This window comes from Prionailurus viverrinus, chromosome B3 (genome assembly GCF_022837055.1).
Source record: "Prionailurus viverrinus isolate Anna chromosome B3, UM_Priviv_1.0, whole genome shotgun sequence".
In the NCBI taxonomy this organism is placed as follows: Eukaryota; Metazoa; Chordata; class Mammalia; order Carnivora; family Felidae; genus Prionailurus; species Prionailurus viverrinus.
In genome coordinates this window covers 56,290,694-56,317,684 of record NC_062566.1, presented here as the reverse complement: position 1 = coordinate 56,317,684, position 26,991 = coordinate 56,290,694, and the positions used below count along the sequence as shown (strand labels likewise).

General features: G+C 46.0%; 1 protein-coding gene across 4 annotated transcripts in view; it reads left to right on the top strand.

Moving 5' to 3' along the window:
* CAPN3 (calpain 3) overlaps nt 1–26,991 on the top strand; it is a 50,194-nt gene that overhangs the window by 14,117 nt on the left and 9,086 nt on the right. For 2 of the 4 annotated variants that reach the window (XM_047862855.1, XM_047862856.1), the window contains exons 2-14: nt 10,773–10,842; nt 12,506–12,624; nt 14,447–14,580; nt 15,300–15,468; nt 16,336–16,479; nt 18,539–18,622; nt 19,701–19,786; nt 22,406–22,483; nt 23,263–23,423; nt 24,656–24,825; nt 25,174–25,185; nt 25,899–26,107; nt 26,893–26,929. In XM_047862855.1, the coding sequence (XP_047718811.1) occupies nt 10,773–10,842; nt 12,506–12,624; nt 14,447–14,580; nt 15,300–15,468; nt 16,336–16,479; nt 18,539–18,622; nt 19,701–19,786; nt 22,406–22,483; nt 23,263–23,423; nt 24,656–24,825; nt 25,174–25,185; nt 25,899–26,107; nt 26,893–26,929 (1,473 nt within the window). Of the gene's footprint in view, nt 1–10,772; nt 10,843–12,505; nt 12,625–14,446; nt 14,581–15,299; nt 15,469–16,335; nt 16,480–18,538; nt 18,623–19,700; nt 19,787–22,405; nt 22,484–23,262; nt 23,424–24,655; nt 24,826–25,173; nt 25,186–25,371; nt 25,660–25,898; nt 26,108–26,892; nt 26,930–26,991 lie in introns of those variants that run through there. The other 2 variants (XM_047862857.1, XM_047862858.1) reach the window with 2 other exon arrangements.

The window sequence follows — 26,991 nt, the reverse complement described above, 5'->3', positions numbered from 1 at the left end:
CTTAACCTTTTTTTCTTTCTTTTTTAAAAATTTCCCATCTCTTTGCTTCTCTGTGTGATATTCTAGGAGATTTCTTCTGACCTCCCTTCCAGTTCACTAATGCTCACTTCAACCTTAATTGGATTCTGACTTTTTTTTTTTTTTTTTTTTTTTTAAAGCAGCTATAAAGGACATTTGGGAAACTGAAGAAATTAGCATGTGGAGGAGCATCTGGGTGGCTCAGTTGGTTCAGTGTCTGACTTCGGCTCAGGTCATGATCTTGCGGTTCATGGGGTTGAGCCCTGCATCGGGCTCTGTGCTGGCAGCTCAGAGCCTGGAGCCTACTTCGGATTCTGTGTCTCCCTCTCTCTCTGCCTCTCTCTCTCTCTCAAAAAATAAATAAACATTAAAAATTAAAAAAAAGAAATTAGCATATGGATTTAGATTTTAGATAATATTAGAGAATAATAGTTAATTTTCTTAGCGATAATGGCATTCAAGTCAGTAGGAAAGTGCTCTTGTACTTAGGAGATGCCTGCTGTAGCTTAAGTATACCTTGAAGTATTTAGGTGTGGAGTGTCATGACACTGTCAACATTTTTTCAAATGGTTCATCAAAAAAAATAGGATCCATATATACGTATATAGATCAGTAAAACAAAGACGGCAAAATGTTAACAATTGTTGAATCTAGACGTAAGCTATATGGGTGTCCATTCTTTAAACTTTTCTGTAAGTTTGAAGTTTTTCATAATATAAAGTAGAAAACTATGAGAGTGGAAATTTACATATTTTAATAGCAGGGCTAAAATATAAAATCAAGGAAATCTAGGATGTAGAACACAAAAATAGGAAAATACAATAAAATTAGAGGAGGTTTAACATCGGATTTTTAGAAGTTTCACGAAAAGGAAGGAAGGAGGTAGGGGGAAAGGAAGGGAGTAAGGAGGGAAGGAAGGAAGAAAGGAAGGAAGGAAATAATTGAAAGGGAGAGAAATGTCAAAGAAATAATGTAAGAATATTCCAAAACTGAGGACAAAAGTCTCTATATGGAAAGGAGTCACTGAGTGCTCAGCACGAAGAATTAAAAACAAAAACAAAAACAAAAACAAAAAACAAAAAAACCCCACCTCATACCAAGGCACATAAATTTGGCTTTTGGAATTGGGAGTGGGAGGAGTAGGAAGGAAGGGTAGAAAACCCTAAAATCTTTTAGAGGGAAAAGACAGGTCACATACAAAGGAATATTCATCAGAATTGTACCATACTTCTCACAACTCCAGATGCTAGAAGCAATGAAACCATGCATTAAAAATTCTGAAAGGAAAATGCTCTTCAATCTAAAATACCTAGCCAAATTTTCAATCATGAGACAGGTAGAAAACGTAGTTAGATGGGCAAGGACTGAGGCCACTTACCTCCTGTGCACCCTTACCTAGGAAGCTGCAAGTTGTCGGCCAATCCAATCAAGGAGTAAACCAAAGAAGCGTTAAGATCCGGGAAGTGAATGGCACCAGAAGGGCCCAGTCCATCCCAGGCCACTGCTCCAGACCTGGAGGGCGGCCAGTCCAGTCTGTATGGGAGAACGAGGCTGCAGAGGAAGGCCCTGGTGGGAGAGCAATGGAACCACTAGGTTATCTGACGAGTTTAAGTATTTGGAAAACTACTGCTGAGGAAAAGCATTGATCAATACATAGAAAATCAGAAAATTATAAAGAATAAGAGGAAAAAAATTCATACAGAAAGGAAACGTAAAACAGCATAGCACTTAGCTAAGAAGCGAACAATAGTTACCTCATCATACTCAAGTAAATACTGAATTTTAATCTTTACCAAAATTTATGACATTACTATTTTGGGAAGGTGGTGGGCAGAGCTTCATGTGAGAAGGTTAAATCTCATTGGCCAAAATAGGAACTCTGCTGATACCTTCTAAAAACAATAAATTAAAAAGTAATAATATACGATGTTTTTTAGAAATATAGAGGTAAATACCAAAAGAAATTGCTACAAGAATTGAAAGTGGCTGTCTCTGAGGAGAGGGATTTGCAGGGCAAGAGACTCCTATTCCTCTATGTATCTTTTGTACTGACTTTATTAAACTTTGTTCATGTATAAACAGAATAAAATATAATTATTTCACAAAAGACCCGACCTCAGAAATTATTTTGAGTGCCCTGTAATGCTAATGTCATGGTTTCAAACCCTGGGAGACGTAAGAATCTCCTGGGTGCTTCTTTAGAGTGAAAAGTCCCAGACCCCTACCAAGAATATTTACATCCTTAAGTCTAAGGTGAATCCTGGGAATCTGCATTTTAAACCGGCATCCCAGGGGCGCCTGTGTGGCACAGTCGGTTAAGCGTCCGACTTCAGCCGGGTCACGATCTCGCGGTCCGTGGGTTCGAGCCCCGCGTCAGGCTCTGGGCTGATGGCTCGGAGCCTGGAGCCTGTTTCCGATTCTGTGTCTCCCTCTCTCTCTGCCCCTCCCCCGTTCATGCTCTGTCTCTCTCTGTCCCAAAAATAAATAAACGTTGAAAAAAAAATAATAAAAAACAATAAAAAAAAATAAACCGGCATCCCAGGCAATTCTGATGCAGGTAGTCCAAAGCCCACACTTGGAAAAGCCCACAGTAGATGCAGGCTGGCAGGAGCCAGTGACTGGGTGGGGACAGCACCCTGCTAGTGGGCAGCCTGCCAGGCCCGAGTGTCCACCTGCCATCAGCTCCCAGCTCTCACATTGAGTTGCCCACTGAAGCATGGGGAGGCTTTGAAAAAGCGGGGCTTCCTTGTGAATATAATTCTGACAAACACATTTCTCCTTCCTTCCCCACCCACATTCTCTGCCTCAAAGATTCTGAAGTTGTAACCGTGGATGTCTGTTTGTTACCATGGGGCCTACTCTACCAGGGCCAAGTTACCTACCCTTCCTAAATGGCCCTAAATGGCCAGTCAAGGTCTTTGGGGGGATGGGGCAGGGACATCAGGAGAATGAAGGCTTCATTAACCTCAGACAATGGCTTGGAGCAGATTCCTTCTATGCATTCAGCAGCCTGTATAGGATTAGTGTATACAGCATGTTTCGAAGGCCCCATGCTATATCCCATTGGCCGCCAGTGTCAAAGGCATGAATGCCTTTTGCTGAGGCAGGGTAAGCCTCTCGGTAACTATATTTTTTCCCTTTAAAGAAGGAATCCCAGCAAGGCTGATGGAAGTACCCTAAAGGTCTACAAGCCATTGAGGCCTGTCCTGGGCTGTTCTGGCTCTCTCGCTCCCCTTGCTGGCTCCCAGACTGGCATGGTGTTGCCCCTTGACCGTGGGCTCAGGGGCCTCCAGCCAAAGCTGCTGACTCTGACCACGGCCTTTCTCTGGACTGTGTTCATTTGCATCGCGCTGCTGAGGGTGGAGGAGCTATATAGGCTCCGGCCCATTCATGGGAGGATTAGGCCTGGACTGAGGGCGCAGTGGGAGAGAGGCCGCAGTGAAGGTCCAGTTCCACTCCCTGAGCGGTCACCATGCCCTACCTGCTGCCAGGATTTTTCTGTGACCGCGTGATCCGGGAGAGGGACAGGAGAAATGGAGAGGGCACCGTCTCACAGCCCCTCAAGTATGAGGGGCAGGATTTTGTTGTTCTCAGACGACGGTGCCTTGCTCAGAAGTGCCTCTTTGAAGACCGTGTGTTCCCAGCAGGTGTTCAGGCCCTGGGCTCCCATGAGCTGAGCCAGAAAACCAAGATGAAGGCCATCACATGGAAAAGGCCAAAGGTAGGGATGGGAGTGACAGGGCTTCAGGAGACAGCCTTGGGGACAGGAGGTCAAGTGGTCCAGGGCCAGAGGCCATGGATCCACAATCTGAGCAAGTGGCTTATCAAGGTTCTCTTCCCCATGTGCCCCCAGAACACCTTTCTGGTTCCTCTTGAAATGGTAGGTGTTATTTTCTATTCCTGAACTAGAGATTGTTATAACCCTTTAGAGGTCCTGAGCCTGTAAATATTTTTAAGAGAGCTAATGCGCTGGCTTTATTCAGAGTTAAACAGTAAGGCATAATTGATTATCAAGGCTTCTTGAGAGCAGGTGTTCTGGGGATGGGAAAGTGGAGTGGCTGAGAGCACTGAGGCTCACAGTTTCAAGGAGAGTTCCATGAAAAGTGGTGAACAGTTAAGAAACAGGAGGCTGGTGGGAAGCTGGAGATGCCTTCTGAACCTTTCGCCTAAGGCTGGCTCATCAGGGACATGCCGCTTCTGTTTAAACAGAAAGGTCTGTGCTGACCAGCCAGACTTCTTACAATGCAATGTGGTGCGTCCACATTTAGGACTATGTATTTTCTCAGAGAACGGACTCCTTCCTTTATCACTGTGTGATACAACTCTTTATGTCTGATAGTCTTTGTTACGAAGTCTGCTTTGTCTGAAATTAACACAATGACTCCACCTTGCTTTTGATTAACATTAGCATGGTGCATCCTTCTCTAGTTTCTTGTAGACAACATATAGTTGGGTCTCTTTTTTTATCCATGCTCACAATCTCTATCTTTTAATTGGTGTATTTAGACCATTCTCATTTAAGTGATTATGAAATAGCTGGATTCCTATCCACCATGTTTGTAACTGTTTTCTATCTGTGAGAACTGTTCTTTGTTTCTCCCCCTCCCCTTTTCTGCCTTTTCCAGTAATTTAATATTCTGTATGAGACAATTTTATGTTCTCTCTTAAGTGTATCAATTGTATTTTTTAATGTTAATGGTTATGCTACAGTTTCCAATATACACTTCCAACTAATCTAATTCTACCTTCAAATAACACTATGCTATTATATATGTAGTCTAACACCTTATAATAGAAAATGTCCAATTCCCCCCTTCCTTCCTTCATTCATTTCATCTATCCACATGCTATAATTACTCAACACATTGTAATTATTAGTACTTTAAACAAAGTTATCTTTCAATTAAGAATAAGAAAAATAAAAGTTTTATTCTACCTTCATTTATTCCTTCTCTGATGCTCTTCCTTTCTTTACGTAGGTCAAGGTTTCTGACCTATATCATTTTCCTTCTCCCTGAAGCACTTCTTTTAACACTTCTTGCAGGGCAAGTCTATTGGCAATAAATTCTCTCTGGTTTTATTTTTCTGAGGAAGTCTTTATTTCTCCCTCGGTTTTGAAAGATAATTTCTTGCATATAGAATTCTAGCTTGATGGGATTTTCTTTAATCAATTTAAATATTTCTATCTAGTCTTTCTTGCTTGCCTGGCTTCTGAAGTCTGCTATAATTATCTTCATTTCTCTATAGGAAATGGATTTGTCCCCTGTTGACTTCTTTCAAGATTTTTTTTTTTTTGTCTTTGGTTATCTGCAGTTTGACTATGACATACTTAAGAGTAGTAGTTTTGTGTTGTTGTATTTTGCTAGTATTTATGCCATTTCATGTTCTTTGAGCTTCCTGGATCTGTGATTTGGTATCTGTCATTAATTTGAGAAAGTTCTTGGCCATTATTACTTCAAATGTTTCTTCTGCTCTGTTCTCTCTTTTCCTCTGATATTCCAATTATCCATAGGTATAACACATGTATAAGTTTTCCCATGGTTTTTGGATGTTTTGCTCTGGGTTTTTGTGGGTTTTTTGGTTTTGGGGTTTTTTTTTCATTGTTTGCTCTCTTTGCATTTCACTTTGGGAAGTTCCTATTGTCTTACCTCCGACCTCACTGATTTTTCCCTTGTCTATGTCCAGCTTGTGGATGAGCCCATCTGATACATGTTATTGTGTTTTTTCATTTACATCATTTCTTTTTTATTCTTTCTCAGACTTTCCATCTCCTTGCTTATATGACCCATCTTTTCTTGCTCATTATCTACTTTTTCTGTCATACTTCTTTACCTACTCATCATAGTTATTACTAATGATTCCTGCCTGGTAATTTCAATATCTGTGTCATATCAGAATCTAGTTGTGATGCTTGCTTTCTCTGTTCAGACTATTTTTGCTTGCCTTTTGGCACCCTTTATAATTTTTTGCTGAAAGCCAGACATGTTGTTTTGGGCAATAAGAACTGAGATAAATACGTTTTGGTGATAAGATTTATGTTAAGCTGACTAGGAGTTGTGCTGTGATTAATGCTTCCTATAGCTTCAGATGTCAGAGACTTCAAATTCCTCTAGTATTTTTGTTTTACCCCCATATTGCCCTCCTCTTGCCTTCAGGTTTCCTAAGCACTCCCCCTCAGTGTTTGCACCTTGAAGATCTTTAGCTGTAAGTCGCTGTTATTATACTGAAGCCCTGTTGATGCACTGTTAAGGTGGGGAAGGGAAATGTTCATTAATGTAATGACTACATCTCCATCTTTTAATGGGCCTAGGTCTCTGGGCTCTGGCCTTCATACACATTTCCCCATTGGCATAGCATTTTTCCCTTCTTAGGTGAGAAAGGAAGGGGGGTTTCCCAGAGGGGGCTATATGGGGAGCAATGCCCTTCCCCCAACTTAGGTAAAACTACAGAAAAGCCTCTGTAGATCTTTCTTAGATCTTCACCATGAGAACTTGGTGGGATTTTCAGAGGTAAAAACCATGAAAGTATATAGGAAGGGGGGAAGATTGTCCCAAGACTGTGACCTCCAGAAATTTCTCACACTCATGCTAGTCCACACTCAGCTTCTGGAAATTCATCAAAATTACCAGTTGCTTGTTCCCACCACTTTCTTTATGGCTCCAGCAGTTTCTGCTCCGGGCAAGTAGATCTTGGCTATAACTTTCTCATTTCACTTGTGCCCATATTTGAGGGTAGTGGTGAGCTGCCCTGCGACTTCAGTTCTCTGATGGGTCCCAGCAAAGTCAGTGATTTTCAGTTTGCTCAGCTTTTTCTTGTAGTAAGGACAAGAGTGAGGACTTCCAGGATCTTTACATGTTGGAACTGAACCAGAAATCCTCCATATGGATCTATTTTAGCACCACCTTTTAAGTGTATGTTTTGGTGTATTTTGTAATACACAGTATAGGTGAGGACAATCGATATACACATAGGTAATCTACAACCAATAAGATTACTTACATAGGGTTGCACATTCGAAATATTTTACTGATGGAGGTATACAATAAAAGTTTCAAATTGCTGTGTGAACCACGGTACCCAAAAACTGAGGAAATGGTCATGTGTTGCTCATTGCTGGGACTCCATCATTGACAGATCCAGTCCCCAAGCTAAATTATAGCCAAAGGAATAGCTAGCAATCTTAGGTCCCCAAGCTAAAGTGACAGAGCTGGGACCATTTACCCTTTGTACATATCAACCAACATAAACAGGTCTCAGACCCTCTAAGGGCTATTGACACAGTGTTTATAAGTAAGGAAAGAAGAAGTAGGTGGTAGAGAGGGGGTATCTAGGCAAATCAGAGCTTCTTTTATGAATCAGCCTTCAATAAACTTGGTAACTGATCCTCACCAAAGAGATATCTCTTATGAAGACAAGTAATTAAGTGTCTCTAGGCTGTGCTTTTTGTGGAAGGCAGGCAGGGATGATTTCTCATTTTTATTGTACCCTCAATTCCCCCAGTTCTGTACGTACTTGGGGGTTCAATTAATGTTTGGTGAATTTAGCTGAGGTGGTGTTGAAGGTGGATGTGGTGTATTGGGGAATCTACTATTGCAAAAAATGTAACTCCACCCAAATACCTAGGCCTCCTAATAGATGTAAGAGAGACCAGGGTAGTCACTGCTGCCTTTCCAAGTAGTCAGCTCTGGAATTGGTGGGCAGTGGGAGATGAATTTATAGTCCCAAGGAGAAGAAGCTACACCTGTAACAGCTAAAAAACGTAGCTAAACGTTGAGTATTTGAGTCACTATATAATACATTCAGTCTAACAGGGGCAGAAAATATAGTAGTAGTCAAAGGTCTCAGCCGGCAAGTAACAGAGGCCCAACTCAAACTAGCTTAAACCAAAAAAAAGCTCGTATAATTCAAGTGTTCAAGAGTGATGTTGGATTTAGACACACCTGAATCCAGGCTCAGACCATGCCATCAAGACGCAGTCCCTAATGGTATCTATCTATAGATGTATCTATTTTCTGCTTATCTGTCGTCATCTCCCTCCTCTGCCCCCCATCTGCATCTGTTTCCTCTGAGTCGGCTTTAGTCTCAAGCAGACTAACTTTGCAATGGGGCAAAGATGCCCCAGACAACTTCAGGCTAACATTCTACCAGCTTTAGCAGCTCTAGCAGAAGAATGTACAGTTGACCCTTGAACAACACCAGTTTCAACTGCACAGATCCACCTACACACGGATTTTTTTTTTTATTTTGGTAAATCTAGTACAGCACTGTAAATGTATTTCTTTTCCCTTGTGATTTTCTTTATATATATATATATAATTTTTAAGTTTATTTATTTATTATTGAGAGAGAGAGAGAGAGAGAGAGAGCGCACAAGCTGGGGAGGGTCAGAGAGGGAGACACAGACTCTGAAGCAGGCTCTAGGCTCTCAGCTGTCAGCACAGAGCCCAATGCAGGGCTTGAACCCACAGACCATGAGCTCATGACCTGAGCCAAAGTCAGACACTTAACTGACTGAGCCACCCAGGCGCCACTTCCTTATGATTTTCTTAATATTTTCTTCTTTCTGGGGTGCCTGGATGGTTCAGTTGGTTGAGTGTCTGAGTTTTGATTTTAGCTCAGGTCATGATCCCAGGGTTATGGAATCAAGCCCTGTGTCAGGCTCCACACTCAGTGAGTGTGGAGCCTGCTTAAAGATTCTCTCTTTCTCCCTCTGCTCCTCTCCCCGCGGCGCACACTCTCTCTCTAAAAAAAGAACAATATTTTCTTCTTTCTAGCTTACCTTATTGTAAGAATACAATGTATAATACATATAACATACAAAATATGTGTTAATCAATAATGGGGAAACCAAAAAACATGTCCACTATGCCTTACTTCGCTTCATTTTAAGAAGGTATATTGCTATTGCTTCTAGTTTGGGAGAGTTGTTTTGGGGAGAGGGGACTGTTTGTTTTTAGTGCAGAGAGATGGGGAATACTTTCTTAGACAAAAAACAAATCCTGAGTTACGTTTACATACCCAGTTCAACTCTAACATTGCACGGCTGTTACTTAAGTGGTTCAACTTTATAACTTTACATATTTTCTTTTATGCTAAAAAAAATCTTGGTTCCTAAGGACATTAATAGAAGTTCTTATTTATCATACAACATATATGACAAAGTTTTGAAATATTATTATTTCTTATGGCTCATATTTCTTTATGGTTTGGGTTTTTGACCTTAGGATATATCCCAAAAGGGATAAAGAGTCAAAATGTTATATTTTAAGTCACTTGAAAGAATTCTTTTTACGTGTGAGGTCATGCCACCGACTTGATTTGCAGTTCGGTTCCTTTGCTTCCATTTGCTTTCAGCTTTTACAGACTGTTTTCTTTGGATATAATGTTTGTCTTATTTTTGAGAAAGAGAGCACACACACATGCATGTGAGCAGGAGAGGGGCAGAGAGAGAGAGAATCCCACGCAGGTTCCACGTCCAGCATGTAGCCTGACACGGGGCTCCATTTCATGACTATGAGATCATGACCTGGGCTGAAATCAAGAGTTAGATGCTTAGCTTAACCGAATGAGCCACCCAGGCGCCCCTACAGACTGCTTTTTACAATTGTCTTTCCTTTAATTTTGGCTTTTAATTACGTAAAAATTTACTTGGTTCCTAAGTCAGAACTATTTTCAGTTATATTCAGAGTTTTACTTCCATCCTTATTCCCACCATCTTATTCTCTTATAGGTAACCTTTGTAAGAATTACGGTTTGGGGTTTATCTTTCCATTGCATTAAGAGTTTCAGACGGGAGGTGCATGTGGTGTGGTCTAAGCAAGACATTCCATCTAGTAAGAGGGAGAGATTCCCCATGTACAGGGAGCTTCAACTCACTTTGGTGTATGGAGTTGTCGTGATGGGGGCAAGAATGGGGAGAGACACGCATGCACACACACAGGAAGAGACGGGGGGAGTGGGGTTTTGTCACAGGGATAGCAAGACTTCTTAAGCCTCTGAAGAATGGTGTTAAAACCAAAAAACAAAGACTCTACAATTATTTCAAAATGTTCGAAGTTAAAAAACAAAGCACAAGACATGGGAAGAAAAAACAAGAGTGCCCTCTGTTGGCCTCTGTTGGGCTGCACATCATCTGTAGTACCTGAATTTGAAAACTAATGGGGCCCGGGATGCCTTATGGGGTTAGCTTGAGTAAAGCAATGAACCGTCAGCTGACCAGGACACCTACAAGGCCCACACTAAATTTACTTTCTGCTCTCCCCAGCTCTCATGTCCTTAGGACCCTGGGATATATGGTGACTAAATATCGCTGTTACCACATCTTGGGAATAAATATTTTCCCTCCTGCACCTATTTTCCTGGCATAGGAAAAAAAAAAAGGATCCACGCTTTCCGTTGTCCCTTGCCAAAGCTGTGACAGTAATGATACTGTCCTAACTCCTAAGGTACATCTTTACTCACGCAGTATGTCAGTGTGTGGGACCAATGTAGAACAATGGGAAAAGGAGGCATGCTTCTGGCTTCCACCACTTACTAGCTGTGTGTCCTTGGGCAAGTTTCTTAACCTCTCTGAGCCCTGGTTTCCTTATCTGAAAAATAAGAATGATACTATCCAACTCACAGGCTGTTTGGAGAGGTTTAAATGAGTGGCGTATATAATGCCCCCGATATAGGATGTTAGTACTACATAATGGGCCACTACAAACAATTGCTACTACCACTGTTATTATTTCCTTTTTTTTTTTTTTCAACAGGAAATTTGTGAGAATCCTCGATTTATCATTGGTGGAGCCAACAGAACTGACATCTGTCAAGGAGATCTAGGTAGGAAAGTACCCTCGGGTCATATCCAGCCAAACAATCAAGGGGTGATTAAAAGGTGATTAACATCTGGTTTTGCTTTTAAAGAATTTTGGGGAGGAGGTTTTTATAACACTACTTTGTGCCCATTTATCTATGTGCTGGTGATGGTTTCGTTTAATTTCTGTCCCCCCCACCACGATCTCATGAGTTCACAGGGGATATGCCTCAGTCCACGGCATCCTCCTGACAGTCTGAAGGACATTTGCACACCCCACTCAGGAGGATAAAAGCCCTGCTTTTAACTGCACCTGTTTCCTTAAAAGAGAGCCCTGAAACTGTCTGAATACCAAGCATGTCCCTTGAATATATATTGAATCCATATGCACACAAAAAGTGCACTTGTAACTCAAACTCTTGTTTAAAATGCCCCAGCCAGAGTAGCTCCATATTAATGGAGTCTTTCAACAAGGATGACATTTGCCATATTGACGAGCACCCAGCGTTCTGTCCGGGTGGTCACCTTGGCTCTTCTACCAGACGTTCCTCCCTCAGGAAGTACTATCTTTGGCGTGGACTGCAGGAAAGCTCTACACTTGATCTTAGCCAAAAGGCCAAGAAGCGACTGGACTGCAGGAAACTCTATGAAGCAAAGGTGGAAAGAACATCAACAGACGTAATTTAAAATTTGAGGGAAATGTGCACTCGAGACCAAATGAAAGGAATTTGGCCCCAGAAAGAGAGGCTGAGGAGGTTTTCAATATCGGGGTTCCTGCACCCGGGAGAAAGATGTCTGCAGAGCCCTGGGAGAGCTAAAAACCTGGACTTCCTAACACTGTTTCAAAGGAGAGGCTTGCTTCTTCAGGGGTGGGGGTGGGGAGGACGGCTGCTGGGAGCTCTCAGTCTCCCCTCTACAGTCTCAAAGATGCCGTCACATCCACACAGGAAATCAAAGGCCTTGCACAACTCAACCCATCTGCTTAGAAGGAAATTCAATGACTGTCAGTGTGCCAGGCATGCCCCTTGGGCATTCTCTCTATTTCTCTCTCTCTCTCTCTCTCTCTCTCTCTCTCTCTCTCTCTCTCTCTCATACACACACACACACACACACACACACACACACACACACACACACACAGCAAAATCAGTAAATATAGCATTCTGCCAGAAAGGAAGTTCAGAGAATAAGAAAATATCCCCATCTCATTCCATGGCCAGCAATGTCTCAGCGCCCTCAAAAAGTGGCTGCAGAGAAGCTGCTTTACTGGCTTTCCTTCCAGTACAAGAGGGCTTGGCCGATGGCTCTCAGATGCTCAGTCTCCACTGAGGTATGCACTCACATTGCAAAAGTCCAGGAAGCACAGATTTCATCCAGGTGTTAGGAAGAATGACACATTTGACCTACTGCTCTGTGTTCATTGAGGTCCAAAAAGGAAGTGAGCTTATATTACGGAAGGAGCCATTGCCTATACCCTTCTGGAAAACCAGTCAGAAGAGAGTAAGTCACCCTGATCGAATTGTCGAGGGACTGCCATCAAACTCCTCTGGGTCGACCTCTCTGAGGTCAGATCTGGAAGTAGGACAGTGAACACTAAGTGAACTTGTTCTTCAGAGAAGCAGAAGAATCAGCTGGGTTTGGGCCTTTTTCTTCCCCGGAGGTAACCTATGCCATGTACTTCCCCCGCAGGGGACTGCTGGTTTCTCGCAGCCATTGCTTGCCTGACCCTGAACGAGCGCCTGCTTTTCCGAGTCATACCCCATGATCAGAGTTTCACTGAAAACTATGCGGGCATCTTCCACTTCCAGGTGAGGTCATTGGAGGGTGGTTAAGAGGGCCAGCTGCTTTTCGGAAACCCACCTTTTCAGGAACACTTACCTCAAACACCACAAGCGTGTGGAGGTTTTCCCATCACCACAATGTGTTTGGAATGTACCACTTACATATGTTATTATTTGTTTTCTATAATATCAAAATTGATTTTTGAGAATTCTTATAGATCATTCATATGATTAAACTTTTATTAAATGTTTTCACAATCGTGTTTAAAAAAGAAAAAACAGTAAAGGAAGAGGGCCAGCTGCTGTCCACCCACCGCTGGTCTTCTGGCCTTGACTTTCCAGCGGCTTCAGGAAAGATTCTACCCACCCTCCCAGTCTTGGCTGTGGGCAGTGACCCCCCTAAGGCCTCAGGCCTGTGAGGACGCAGTTGTTTATCTCTGCCCCCTCAGCAGCCCCCCTCCCAAAACCCCATCTTCCGCCATGCTCCAGAAAGGCAGGAAGACATCCTGTTTGCTGGCCTGTGGATCTATTTTTGCCTTTCCAGCTGGCTGCTGTGTTACCTGCAGCCTTTCTCAAGTAGGTTCCTAAGATATTAGCATTGGTGGTTCATAGGGCCCTTTAGTTTGCAAAGGAAACCCCCTGAATGACTATGGCTCCTTTCCCTGTTTTGCTTTAAAGGCAGGTCTATACCAAGTCTATCACTCACCTTTTCCAGGCCTTGGAAGGACAATCTGGTCAATCTGGGGACCAGGCTTCTGGCTCAGCCCAGAAAGGAGTCTTTTGGTTCCAGAATCAACTAAACCATTGGAAATTTTCTAGATCCAAAATCTAGACGCAAAATCAGAGAGCCAGATCCTGGTGCTGGCCCAAAACTGAAGTGAGCTCCACACGTGGGGATCTAGCAGATGCTGGGATTCTGAGGCATCCATCTGTTTCCAGCCCTGAAAGCCCCCCCCCCCACACACACACACACATGTCCTGGGACTGACCGAAATCATCAGCTGACGTACCTGCTGATTTTGTACCTCAGGACTGAAGGCTTGAGAGAAGGTCTTCTTTTCAGGTTCAGGTTCAGGTCCTGCTGCCCTCTGAACACGGGTAAGGCAGCCAGGCCCTCATTTTCGTTTCTTCCCTGTGCCATCAAGCTGCTAGTTTCCCTCTGATATTTAAAGGGTCTTTTACCTAAATAGGGCCACAAATATAAAGACCACATAGATTTTTTCCCCTCTTTTCAATAAGGGAAAACAATGTCATTAGAGGGGAAATTAAACCACATTTGGCAGTCTTCAGTTAAAATTGGTTTGTTCAAAAAAGAACATTCAGAATTGAAATTATTCAACAATGTTCCTGTTATAGCCAGAGTATATTCTGGGACACTCTCCTTTTCCCTATCAGTCTTCTTCAGCAGCCATTTCTACCTTGTTTGTCATAAAGAGATCTATAAATTAATATGTCACCTTCACCTAGGCCAGCAGTTCTCAACGCTGCTGTATATTAGAATCAGCTAAAATACCTAAAATATGATGCATAGGCCCCACTCCAGACTTACTGAGCAGGAGAATGACAATCTCAAGCCCTCAGATATTCATGGGGGACCTACCATCCCTGAGGCTGGCCGGACTGTGTGCAAGAGAGAAAGCAAGATGTAGCCCACGTTCCTGCCCCCAAGGAACTCACGGTCCAGTTAGAGAAAGATACACACGCTCCAAACCCAAAAGAGTATGAACAAGGACCAAGTGCAGAGCTGAGGCAATGGGACCGCTTTGGGATCAAAGAGAGTCTGAGGAATGTGGAGGAGAGGCACGTGGTAACCTGACGATGTGACTCTGTCCTTGGTGCCTCTGTGCAGTTCTGGCGCTACGGAGACTGGGTGGATGTGGTCATTGATGACTGCCTGCCGACTTACAACAATCAACTGGTTTTCACCAAGTCCAACCACCGCAATGAATTCTGGAGTGCTCTGCTGGAGAAGGCTTATGCTAAGTAAGGCAACACTTGAGGATGTGAGGCAGGGCTAAAGGTGGTGGGCTGCAAAATCCAGCTGAAATCTTGTCACAAGAGGCAGCGTGCGTGCACATGTGCGCATGCGTAACAGTTCAACTGGGTCCCTAAGTCTGAGGGGGTCGGGTCCAGGCAGCAACGGCTATAACTAAAAAACTGTATTTAAGGGAAGGATGAAGACATGTGTAGGAAATCTTTAGCTTTAGCCTCCCATAGTGAGCACTTTAATTCTGCCTTCGTGGTGATGTTGCAAGTCTTATATTTGAGCATTAGATCTTTGAAGCTCACATTCCCAGGGTCTTGCTTGGCTCAACCTCATGATCACGTGGGATATTAATAAAGCCATGTTATCTCTCAACTTGGAAGCTCCACCCCAGCTATTTCTAAGGGCTCTATGGAGCCCTTCCTTGGGGTTCAGAGTATGGTGGAAAGAGAAGAGTCAGGAAGTGAGAATGGCTGGGTTCCCATCCCAGTGTTTCTGGTTCTCTGTGGCCTTGGGTAAGCCACTTAGCCTATAAGACTCAGTTGCTCGAATGTGAAGAAAGAGAATCATAGTAGCTACTCCATTAGCTTACAGAGTTGTTGGAGAATTAGATAAGAGAACATCACAGGACCCGAGAGTAAAATTCTGGTGGCCCAGGGCCTGGGTCATGTTTCCTGGAACCCTGTGACCTCAGATTGGTCTTCATTCTCTCTCCAAGGCTCCATGGTTCGTATGAGGCCCTGAAAGGTGGGAACACTACAGAGGCCATGGAGGACTTCACAGGAGGGGTGACAGAGTTTTTTGAGATCAAGGATGCTCCCAGAGACATGTACAAGATCATGAAGAAAGCCATCGAGAGAGGCTCCCTCATGGGCTGTTCCATTGATGTAAGCCTGGGGTGTGGTGTGCAGGGCAGGGAGCAGGCAACTATCGGGAAGCCATCCATGTGATGAAAAGCAATGTAGGGCTTTCCTCTGGGACAGGGTGGATGTTTTATTTAAGGAAGCAGGAACTGGCTCTCAACTTTGAAAATTTCTAAAGGAAGAAGAGTTCCTAGGGATTTTCACTAAAGAGACTGGGCAAAGACACTCCAAGGCCTAGACTTTAGGTAGAAATAGGTCCAGAGGCGTGTGTCAGCCCCGGCCTCTGTGGCCAGTGCTGCTCAACCCCAGCATGCCCCCAATTAAGCTGGCTGCATATCTGGTTCTGGACCTGAGCCAGCCAGTTCCCTGAGACAGCCTCTCAGTCACTGAGCTGTGATCCTGTCTCTCACTTAGGACATGGGCCTTGTGTTGTGATCTGGGAGAAGGTCGGCCTGCAGGCGCACTCTCAGCACAACAGAGTAGTGTGATCTGACACTGGGGCTAAGGGTATGGAGACCCACAGAGTGGCCAGCCCTCCTGAGTTTCAGGAGACACACCTGCCCTGGGGGCTGCTCAGTGGATAATAGTCTTGGCTGGAGCTTTCCATCACTGAGAAAGGAACTGAAGCTGAATTCCTGAATTTCCTTCCTCTCCTAATACTCCAAATGGGTCCAAAAGCTTGGGAAGATCAGCTAGCATTAAACACCCCTGGATGAACATTTTCTTTCTGCATCACTTTTCTCCATCTTGTCTCCATTCACACTGTTTCTCTCTCCTCTTTCCCTTTGTCCCCTCCCTTCTTTCTGTCTCCTTCCCTTTCTATCGCCCTCCTTTGTTTGATCTCTCCCTCCCTCTTCTGGACTGTCCCCGGCCCATCCCGTCGGGCCTCAGGATGGCACAAACATGACCTATGGAACCTCTCCTTCTGGGCTGAAAATGGGGGAGTTGATTGCACGGATGGTGAGGAATATGGATAACTCGCTGCTCAGGGACTCAGACCTCATCCCCAGTGACTCAGATGACAGACCAACCCGGGTGTGTACGCCTCCAATTGTCAGGAATGACCACCCCTCCCACCTGCATGACCCTGCATGAGGCCTGTCGGTGTTAGACTCCCCTCAGCAGCCAGTGCCTTACATGCAGACCTCCACATGGGCCTTCCAGGGGGCTGGGGTGGAATAACTTCCCTGCTCCAAGGCTCTTGGACAAGGTGGGGGAGACAGGATTTGGAGGAACTCTCTGTGGGAGTTCCTTCATACCCCGTGGTCCAGGCAGTTTCTCTGATAACAAATTAACAAGTAGAAATACAAGAGACTTTGTTCATTGTTAAATATTTCTTCTCTTCTAATTCAGGTATTCATTCAACGCAGATTTATTGAGCTCCTACCAGGTGCCAGACACTCTTGTAGTAAACAAACAAAAAAAATACATTTTGTTCACTAAAAGAGTCTCTCCCCTCATAGAGTTTATTTTCTAGTACTTTCAGAAGTAATGCATGCTCACTGAAAAATACTTATAGAAAAGCATGGAGGAAAACTTAACACATGTTTTCTCCCATCTAAAGGTTGCAACTCTGAGTATGTAGTATATGTCCTTCTAGGATATTTCTTTGCGTACAGTTAATCTACATTTTTATTTTTAAAATGTTGTCACACTGTATGTACCTCTTTGCATTGTGTCTTTTTTCAGTTAGCTTTATGTTCTTAATGTGCCAATATGAACTATATTGTTAATGTGTCTCCCAAAACATTCTTTAATGTTTATTTATTTTTGAGAGAGAGAGAGCACCCGAGCATGCGAGTGTGAGTGGGGGAGGGGCAGAGACACAGAGGGGAACAGAGAATTCAAAGCGGGCTCTGCACTGACAGCAATGAACCCAATGCGGGGCTCAAACTCATGAACCGTGAGATCATGACCTGGGCCGAAGTCAGTTGCTCATCCGACTGAGCCACCCAGGTGCCCCTCAAAACATTTTTTTAGTGGTTGCACAGTATGCCAACACACAGATAAGTTATAATTTATTTACCCAATACCCTATCATTGGAAAATTAGATTGTTTTCTCTTTCTTGTGTTGGCTATTATTTTTAAATGCTATCTTGAACATCCTAATAGATATATCTCTGTGTGTGTCGTGATAATTTCTTTGGGACAGAATGCCAGGGGAGGAATTGCTAGCTGTGCAAAAGTAATGCCAATAGAGTCATTTCAAGTGGTTTCCCAGGTCTAGACTTGAAAGATGCATGGATCTGCTTCCACATCCTTTCTATTCAGCATGGTCTGGGTCACGTAAGGACTAAGATGTGGAAGAGGCCAAGATGCCAAAAGCCCTGGCTCCACCTGCATCCCTGAAGTTGAAAAGGCTCACAAATTGCACAGCCTAGCATGGCTCCAGGAAGCTCTTCTTAAAGCTGTTATGTTACCAGGCAAAGGAGAGCCATAGAGATATGGTCTAGGGTTCAATGGGCATTGGAGATCCTATCCCTCTACTGAGCATCTTCTGGGGCTGAAACTTGGTAATTTCTACAAATCTAAGAGCTTCCCCTAGACCGGTAGGCCAAATCATGTCTGAATAGGACTCGACTCTGGCCTCCTCCAAATTCCTTCCCTGGGCACCGTGACTCTTGATTTCTTGAGTATTCTGTTCTTGATGGGTATGGAGGGGGGAATGGGATATACAGAGAGAAGGTTAGACCTATATGTTTCATCTAACCTCTTTTTTCAATTCCTTTCTCTTCCAGGAGTTGTCAAGTCTGGGTGGGCTCGAGGGAAGGGGCCTCCATTTGTCCCTGTTCCTCCTTTGAAAGACCCCAAGAGATCCAGAAAGGAGGTCCAGGGATCTGCTTACCTACATCGACATTGTCCCAGCCTCATACTGTTCTCCGATGGTCAGAACAGACCTTTTCAGGGCAACCAGCTTGAGGGAGACCATTTGTCTGGGCTATGTCTTCTTGACTCTCTAAAAGAGCCAGGGAGGGCCTTCTCATGGCCAGGATGTCCACATTCAGAGCACAGAGGAGTCTGTGTCCTCACAGAACCTGGAAAATGATCTAATGTGTGCAGGCCCTGATAGGCTGTCTGGTTTTTGCTCCACAGACAATTGTTCCGGTTCAGTATGAAACAAGAATGGCTTGCGGGCTAGTCAAGGGCCACGCCTACTCTGTCACTGGCTTGGAGGAGGTGAGGCTGATGGCGCGGGTGGCTGGGGAGCTATTTGGGTCAGCCTCCTGAAGTCAGGACTTAACTTACTGGGCCCCTTCACCTAGGCAGAGCTTGCCTCCTCTCAGGGGCACCACACACGGTCTGGGCCCAGCACCTGCATGCAGTTAGAGGGGACCATTGGGACTGGTAGACGTGGATCTTGCCACAAGGTGGTGCTCAGTTCATCTTTGCTTTTAGCGCTAAAAATGGCAATTTTCCCAACAGTTCCAGGGAACAAATAGAAATCACTTTGGTTTTATGAAATTGATTTCATGGGCTCTCATGTCTCCTTTTCTTTGGGAGTTGAACAGATACAATACTTTGCTCCCCCTGACACGTCGGGCTGAAGATAGGAAATTTGTCAGGACTATTGTGCACAGCTGGGCAGGCAGGCTGTGCCCTGTTCACAGGGATGGGCAGAGACTGGAGGAAGGGGTGCCTTTTTCTTTTCTTTTTTTTTTTTTTTTTTTTTTTTTTTTTTGAGAGACAGAGACAGCACAAGCAGGGGAGGGGCAGAGAGAGAGGGAAACACAGAATCCGAAATAGGCTCCAGGCACTGAGCTGTCAGCACAGAGCCTGACTCAGGGCTCAAATTCACAGACTGCAAGACCACCTGAGCCAAAGTTGGACACTTGACTGACTGAGCCACCCAGGTGCCCCAAAGGGCACCTTTTTCTAATCAGTCCATCTATGGTGGCCATTTCTGTATAGTTACTCAGCCAGCAGGGTGTTTTTTCTAATTCAAACAAAGACACCTAATGTGTTAGAGTGGCCCTACAGTATATGCCCTCCCTCCTCCCCCAAAGCTCATAATGGCTGGGAAAACCACTTCTTAGAAGATGGTCAAGCCCTAACCTCTGCAGACTCAGTCCTAAGGTTCTGACCATTCACCTTGCCATTCTGCAAGAGTGCCTCTGATTAGTCTCCCCGACCAGGACCAGGCAGGACAGCCCCCTGTACAGGATTCTGTCCCCATTCCCACCCCAGCCCTCAGGGCAAGACAGAAAACCCCCTTTCCAGAAAGGCCCATAGCAAGAGTTTTTTCTCTTTGCCCAAGACCCTGTTCAAGGGTGAGAAAGTGAAGCTGGTACGGCTGCGGAATCCCTGGGGCCAGGTGGAGTGGAACGGCTCCTGGAGTGACAGGTAGGTGAGGGGGATGGTCCATGAGAAGGGGACAAAGAGCCTGGGGCAAGGCTGGGTTGCATATCAAGATATATGAGGATTACAAATGTGTGGTCTAAAATACCCTCCAGACCCAGGATCCACAGAGGGGAAGTGGGTATGTGGGCTCTAGGGAAAGGCCCACAGAGGAGCCAGGAGAGCTGGGGATCCAGAGACCTCACTGATGGCCATTGACTGGAAAGTTTCTAAAAAGCACGGGCTAGGTCCAGGTAGAAGCAAAGTGTGAATGCAGGGGTCTGGACTAGACAAGGGATTTCCCTTCTCAGAGTCTCTGTGTCCTTATCTGTAAAATGGGAACAATACTAACACTTACGTGGTGGGCTGGAGAGTGCCTAGCCAGTGCTAAGATTTCCTGTCCCTTGCTGTCCCCATGAAAAAGGTGCACAGTCCCCCTGAAAGATCTTACCATTTATCACTGAATGGAATGAACTGGGTGCAGCGAAAGTACAAACACGGGGGACATTTACAAAGAAACATTTACAAGGCTTCATAGGCTGATGGCCAATTGCCTCATTGAGTGGAGAGAAGCCCCTTGAGTGCCTCTTTTATTCCCAAGAGGAGATAGCAGGACTCAGTAGCCAAGTGTGCCTTCAGCCCCTGTGCTTACCTCCACCCAGGGCACCATCATTACTGGTTCATTCAGCTCTTCATTTGCTGAGTAAGTCTTATTGAGCACCTACTGAACAGCAGGCACAGGCCCAGGCACTGAGGATATTCTGTGAATAGACAGCCTCCCTGGATGACTGAGGGGCCGACTCTAGTCGTCTTACTGCCTCTTGCAGCCATTCTCTGGCATTCCTTCACTCATCAGGGAGACAAATCCTTACTTCCTCTGTGCTGAGTGTGCGGCCAGCCCCATGCTACTAGCTGGGACCTAGAAACGAACAGACATAGGCCCTGCCCCTGCAGACTCCAGTGGGAAGGGCAAAAAAAAAAAAAAAAAAAAAAAAAAAAAAAACCCACTGATGATTAAAATAAATGCTATCATAAAGGTCACAAAGAAGGAGCCCCTCACCTAGTTTGCATGGGACCGGAAGAATAGAAAAATGTGGCCTGGTGAGAGTGGCATTTGACCTGTGCTCTCTGCTCTGGGAAGGCCCTCAGTGCCCCAGCAGTTGTCCATTCTACTGGGCCAGGTCACCCACAGGGACCCTCACTGTGTCCTCCAGCCTCATTGTTTGGTGTCCAGCCTTAACTCATGTCCTGGAATGCCTCGACTTCAGGGACTGCTGACAAGTGGGGCCCATCTCTGGGTCACTCAAGACCACCCTCCCTGTATTGTGTCCTCCCCCCTTTTTTTAATATTTATTTATTTTTGAGAGAGAAAGAGAGGGAGGGGCATAGAGAGTGGGAGACAGAGAATCACAAGCAGGCTCCGCACTGTCAGAAGAGAGCCCGATGTGGGGCTCGAACTCACAAACCCTGAGATCACGACCTGAGCCAAAATCAAGTCAGATGCTTAACCAGTTGAGCCAGTTGAGCCACCTGAGCCGCCTAGGGGCCCTCCCAACGCCCCCCCACCAACTCTCCCCAACCCACGTCCTTCCTTCTGCTCTCTCAGTAATCTCCATTTCCCCTCTAGCATTCCCTGACCCCAAGCACTTCCTCAATCTTTTACCTTTCCAAGGACAACCCAGTTTAGTTTTATTCTCCTCAACAAGCCTGAAACACAGATGTGTTGTTTCCTCCCTCTTGAGGAGAGATGTGGAAAAATCATCCTGCCTTTAGAAACATGAAGCCAGGCTATTTCCTGGGGTGAGAGGAGAAAGGAAATGTTTACTTACTTGGTGTTTTTCTCAGTAACTCAGTTACTTATTAGATGGCAGGCACTGGTCTAAAAGTTTTACATGTATTATTTCATTCATTGCTCATCACAGCCATGTAAGTAGATCATAATACTCATTCTTCTTTTGCAATTGAGAAAACAGAAGCTGAGAGGTTAAGTGCCATGCCCAAGGTTATGTAGCTAGGAATGGTATTATCAAATGGCATCCAGTTAATCTATTTCCAAAGGTCAACTCTTAACCTTTAAAGTGAGGAGGGATATGGGGCACCTGGGTGGGTCAGTCAGTTAAGCGGACGACTTCAGCTCAGGTCATGATCTCGAAGTCCCAGAGTTCAATCCCCGTGTTGGCCTCTTTGCCGACAGCTCACAGCCCGGAGCCTGCTTCAGATTCTGTGCTTCTGTCTCTCTGTCCCTCCCCTGTTCTCTCTCTCTCTCTCTCTCTCTCTCTCTCTCTCTCTCTCTCCAAAACAAACAAAAACAAAAAAACAGAAATGAAAAACATTAAAAAAAATTTAAAGTGTGAGGAGGAAACAAAAAATTGTCCAGAGAAAGGTTAAGCCCTTACAAACCCATTTAAGGCCTTACTTACTCCTGAGGATAGTAGGAGGCCATTACTGGGTTTTACACTGAGGGAATCAGATCAGATTTCCATATCTGATGCTTCCTGCTTGCTGCAATTTGGAGATGGGCTACTCTTTCAACTTTTTCGTATTTCTCTTGATACCTCCTGTCCCATCCCACGTCAGACCTCTCCCGTTCTTCTTCCTTCCATAATTCCTCCATTTTCCCTCCAGTTGGAAGGACTGGAGCTTTGTGGACAAAGCTGAGAAGGCCCGTCTGCAGCACCAGGTCACTGAGGATGGAGAGTTCTGGTGAGTCCAGGACCCAAGAGGACCCTGAAGGGTAAGGGATCCAGTGGGGAGCTGAAATCTCAAACCTCAATCCCTGGAAAGAGGCCATCACATTGTAGCTCTCAGGAGATCTGGGCCCTGTTCTCTTCCTCCAGCCCAAAGCCCAACAGGATGGGGTTCTGAGAGGAGCCAGCCAGTCACAGAAACAACTAGAGCCTGGGACCAGGCCAGCACGAGGTGGCTCCTGCTTCGCCTATATCCCTCCGACGTGCACATGGCCCCAGCCACTTGCTCCCTGTCTCCTGGGCCAAAGCAGCTCTGCTTTGCTCACCCAATGCCACCCTCATCCTCACTCGGCTCATTTCTACTCAGCCCTTGAGTCTTAGCTTAAAGGAAACTTTTCCGGATCCCTGTGTTTTGCCCAGAACTGGGATTAATTAGTGAGACTCATCATCCTTGAAATTGCTTGCTTAGTTGTCTGTCCTTCCTCAAACTGTCTTTCTTTCCGGTGAGCCCAGCACAGCACCGGGGCCCAGGGCAGAGGCACATGGTGCCATTGGGAGAACTGAATTGCTACCGAGCTCTCCCAGCGAGCACACAGGAGTTTGAGCTATTACTGGAAGAGACAGTAGTTTGGGGTGGAGACATGAGAACTGACAGTGTTTACCCTAACGAGGAAGGGCAGGGCCGTCCCTGGGGCCATGCCCAAGTTCCTGTGAACTGTGTGATAGTGCTGCTCCGGTCCCCGAGTCTTACCTCTCCTAGCCTCCCATATGGGTCTCTCTCTTCCAACCTCTCAGGATGTCATATGACGATTTCATCTACCATTTCACAAAGCTGGAGATCTGCAACCTCACGGCGGATGCCCTGGAGTCCGACAAGATGCAGACGTGGACGGTCTCCGTGAACGAGGGCCGCTGGGTGAGGGGCTGTTCTGCCGGAGGCTGCCGCAACTTCCCAGGTGGGAGAGGCTCGGGATGGGGGAGGGTCCAAGGGCAACAAGTTCCAGGTGGAATAATACCATTCACTGAGTCTGTATTAAGTTCCAGGTGTATCTTATTAAACCCTCCCCGTTTTACCAAGAAGGAAACCGCCTGCTGAGGAGTGTGCGGTGGGGAGCTGGTAACAACTTTTAAGCAGGACACTGTTGGAACAACACTACATTCATAATGCTGAGGATGGGACTGGAAAACGGAGTTAGCAGAGCCTGCCAGGGCACAAGCCAGAGATGATGAAAACCAAAGCAAGTCGGGGGCAGCAGAGATGGAGGGAAGAGGGCAGATTTAGGGAACAAAATATTGAAGAGTGACTTCGAGCTTCCCAGTTTGGGGGGGCCCGAGTGGATGGTGTCAATGTCGCAATGTAAAACATACAGGAGGGAAAAATCAGCATGTTGTTTGTTTTTTTGGTGGAGTTGGTTGTGGGCTTGTGGGGAGAGGAGTTCGGTTTGGCACATGGGAAGTTGAGGCACCTGTAGAAATATCCAGGTGAAGACGTGTCCTAGAGAATTGGATACACAGATTAGAATGGTACTTGGTTGTATGATTAGAACTTGATATATATTTGTGGAATATATATAGTTCAGGCATCATGGTCATGCAGGGACAGTTAAAAAGTGGATAAAACAGGAGCGCCTGGGTGGCTCAGTCAGTTAAGTGTCCGACTTTCCATCTCAGCTCGGGTCACGATCTCAGGGGTTTGTGAGTTGGAGCCCCACATGAGGCTCACAGCTGTCAGTTCAGAGCCTGCTTTGGATTCTCTGTCTCCCTCTTTCTCTGCCCTTTCCTGCTCTCCCTCTCTCAAAAATAAACATTAAAAAAAGTTTTTTTAATGGATAAGACAGCCTAGGGAGGTAGAATAGTGGAGTGGGAGAGAGGCCTAAGACCACATCCCAAGGACCAACAACATTCGAAGGGCAGGTGAGGAAAGGGAAACCATCAGCAGAGAATGAGAATCACAGCTCCGGGAGGAGGAAGAAGCCACACACAGCCAAGCAGTGAGGCTCCATCTCTATAAAGGTGGAGGCTACCCACAGTTCCCCCCACATAGTTTGGCAAATGCCTGCGTCATGCCTTCTGTATATATTGAGCGCCTAGATGCAGGGGATAAATAGGTTCCCTCTGTCTTATTTCCCTTCCTGACCTTTCTCTGAGAGGCAGATCTGAATGTACGTTTCCTTCCTTGGGGGCACAGACACTTTCTGGACCAACCCACAGTACCGTCTGAAGCTCCTGGAGGAGGACGATGACCCTGAAGACTCGGAGGTGATCTGCAGCTTCCTGGTGGCCCTGATGCAGAAGAACCGGAGGAAGGACCGGAAGCTGGGGGCCAACCTCTTCACCATTGGCTTTGCCATCTACGAGGTGTGCAGTTCCTGACTAGCTTTAGCCCAGGAAACACATTCCTTGGGGGTGGGGAGCCTCCCAAATACTCAGTGCCCCCCCCCCCACCGGCCCCAAACTCCTAGAATCAGACCCTCATGTGTCAGAATCTCTTAGATATTTGTAATGAGTGGAAAAAAACAGGTTGGGGGAGATGGAGCAGGGCTGGGCTGGGGCTGGGGCTGGCCAGATAGATGAGGAGTAGATGAGGAGTCAGACATCTGCATTCACTCCACAGTTATGGGCATTCCCTCCCTGCAAGAGTTTCATCCCCATTCAGATCTGAAGTCCACAGAATCTGAGCGTCTTCTTTTTCTGTTTCTCCTCAAGGTTCCCAAAGAGGTACAGAAGTGGCAGCGGCCAGCAGTTGTGTGCAGCATTACCTGGGGGTCCTGTGTCCATCAGTGGCACATGGGGAAGCTTCCTGGTGGGGTTTGAGGACAGGACTATGATAGGAGAGGGTCTCGCCTGGGTCACACAACTCCAGAGCGGGTGCCTCAGGGTACTGCACGACCCCCTGACTATCACCCTCATGAGAAGCCCTTTCTCCCTTCCCACCAGAGACTGTCACACATACGTTCTCACACACTCATACGCACTTCTCTCACACACACGCATACACTTGCTTACACTCATACACATTTGCACTCACAGTTACACACTCATGCACACAGTCACACAGACACATTCTGAGGGTGACTGCCCTCTTTGGGATGGAGGAATCGCCTCCCTCAGACCCCAGCCAAGGCCCCTCCTGCCTCCTTGGGGTCCTTCCCCAGCCTGGAGGTGATTTGGAGCTGACCAGCAGCAGTTCTGGTAAGTGGGGGGAATGATAGACTTGACCTTCACTTCTGAATCACAACAGAAAAAGAGGAAATGGGGTAGGGAGCTCCAGGGATGTTGAGCTATTTGAGGCCTTGGGAATCGGAAGTAGGTAGGTCACGACTGTGAACTGGGTAACCAGGGAGTTGGGGTAACCCCTGGACGGGGACTGTGAGCAGGACAGGACATCCTTCTGGAGGAGCTCAGGTCCCTCGGGCTCTTCTCCCCCTCAGATGCACGGGAACAAGCAGCACCTGCAGAAGGACTTCTTCCTGTACAATGCCTCCAAGGCCAGGAGCAAGACCTACATCAACATGCGGGAGGTGTCTGAGCGCTTCCGCCTACCTCCCAGCGAGTATGTCATCGTGCCCTCCACCTATGAGCCCCACCAGGAGGGAGAATTCATCCTCCGGGTGTTCTCTGAAAAAAGGAACCTCTCTGAGTGAGTCAGCCTGCTTTCCCCTCCCGTCCCTAAAAGCCCATGTGGCCCATTCCAGAGATTGGAGATGTGAGGTAGCTGGACCTGTCACCTCCAGGAATCCTGGGATATGTTAACCAGGCTGCCCTTCTTCCTCTGCTCTGAGTCACTGGCCACATCTCCTCCATTTGTTTAGTCAGTCTGTCATCCCACAGATCTCTATAGAGAACCTACTAAGTTCCAGGCACTCTTTTTCTAGGGACTAAGGATAGAACAGTGAATTAAACAGAAAGAAATCCCTGCCCTCATGGAGTTCAACATTCTAGCATGAGACAGCAATGCATAGGGGGAAAAATATGCATATATGTGTTTGAGGGAGATAAGTGGTAAGGAGAAGGAAATACAGTAGGAAACAAGGATAGGAGGCATTAGGGGTGATGGAACTTTTAGGTGAGGTGACCAGGGAAGCCAGCAAGGTCACATCCTATATTTTTTGGTCACTGCAGATGATTTCATAAGCCCAACTACTCTGGACTCTGCCCTTGAAAGAAACACAAAGTCTAGGGGTAGGTGGCTGAGTCTGGGCACTTGGGCAAAGCCAACAAGAACCCATGTGTCTGCACTTGGCTGCTGGTGATGGTGCCTACATGGGGTTGGCTCCCGTGGTGGGGTATTAGTTCCTGTGGTTCCCTTGAAGTCAGCTCTGACTTGGCTCTGAGGACCTGTGTGCCCTGGGCGAATTCTCTCTATGCTTCCTGCTTGCTCCTGGGGACAGTGAGACCCCCGCTCATGTTTGTGTTTCTCCACAGGGAAGTTGAAAATACAATCTCCGTGGATCGGCCCGTGGTGAGTGCTTTAGTTCTTATGTGTGAGAAGGTCCAGAGGCTCACCCTCCCCCATCCAGGCAG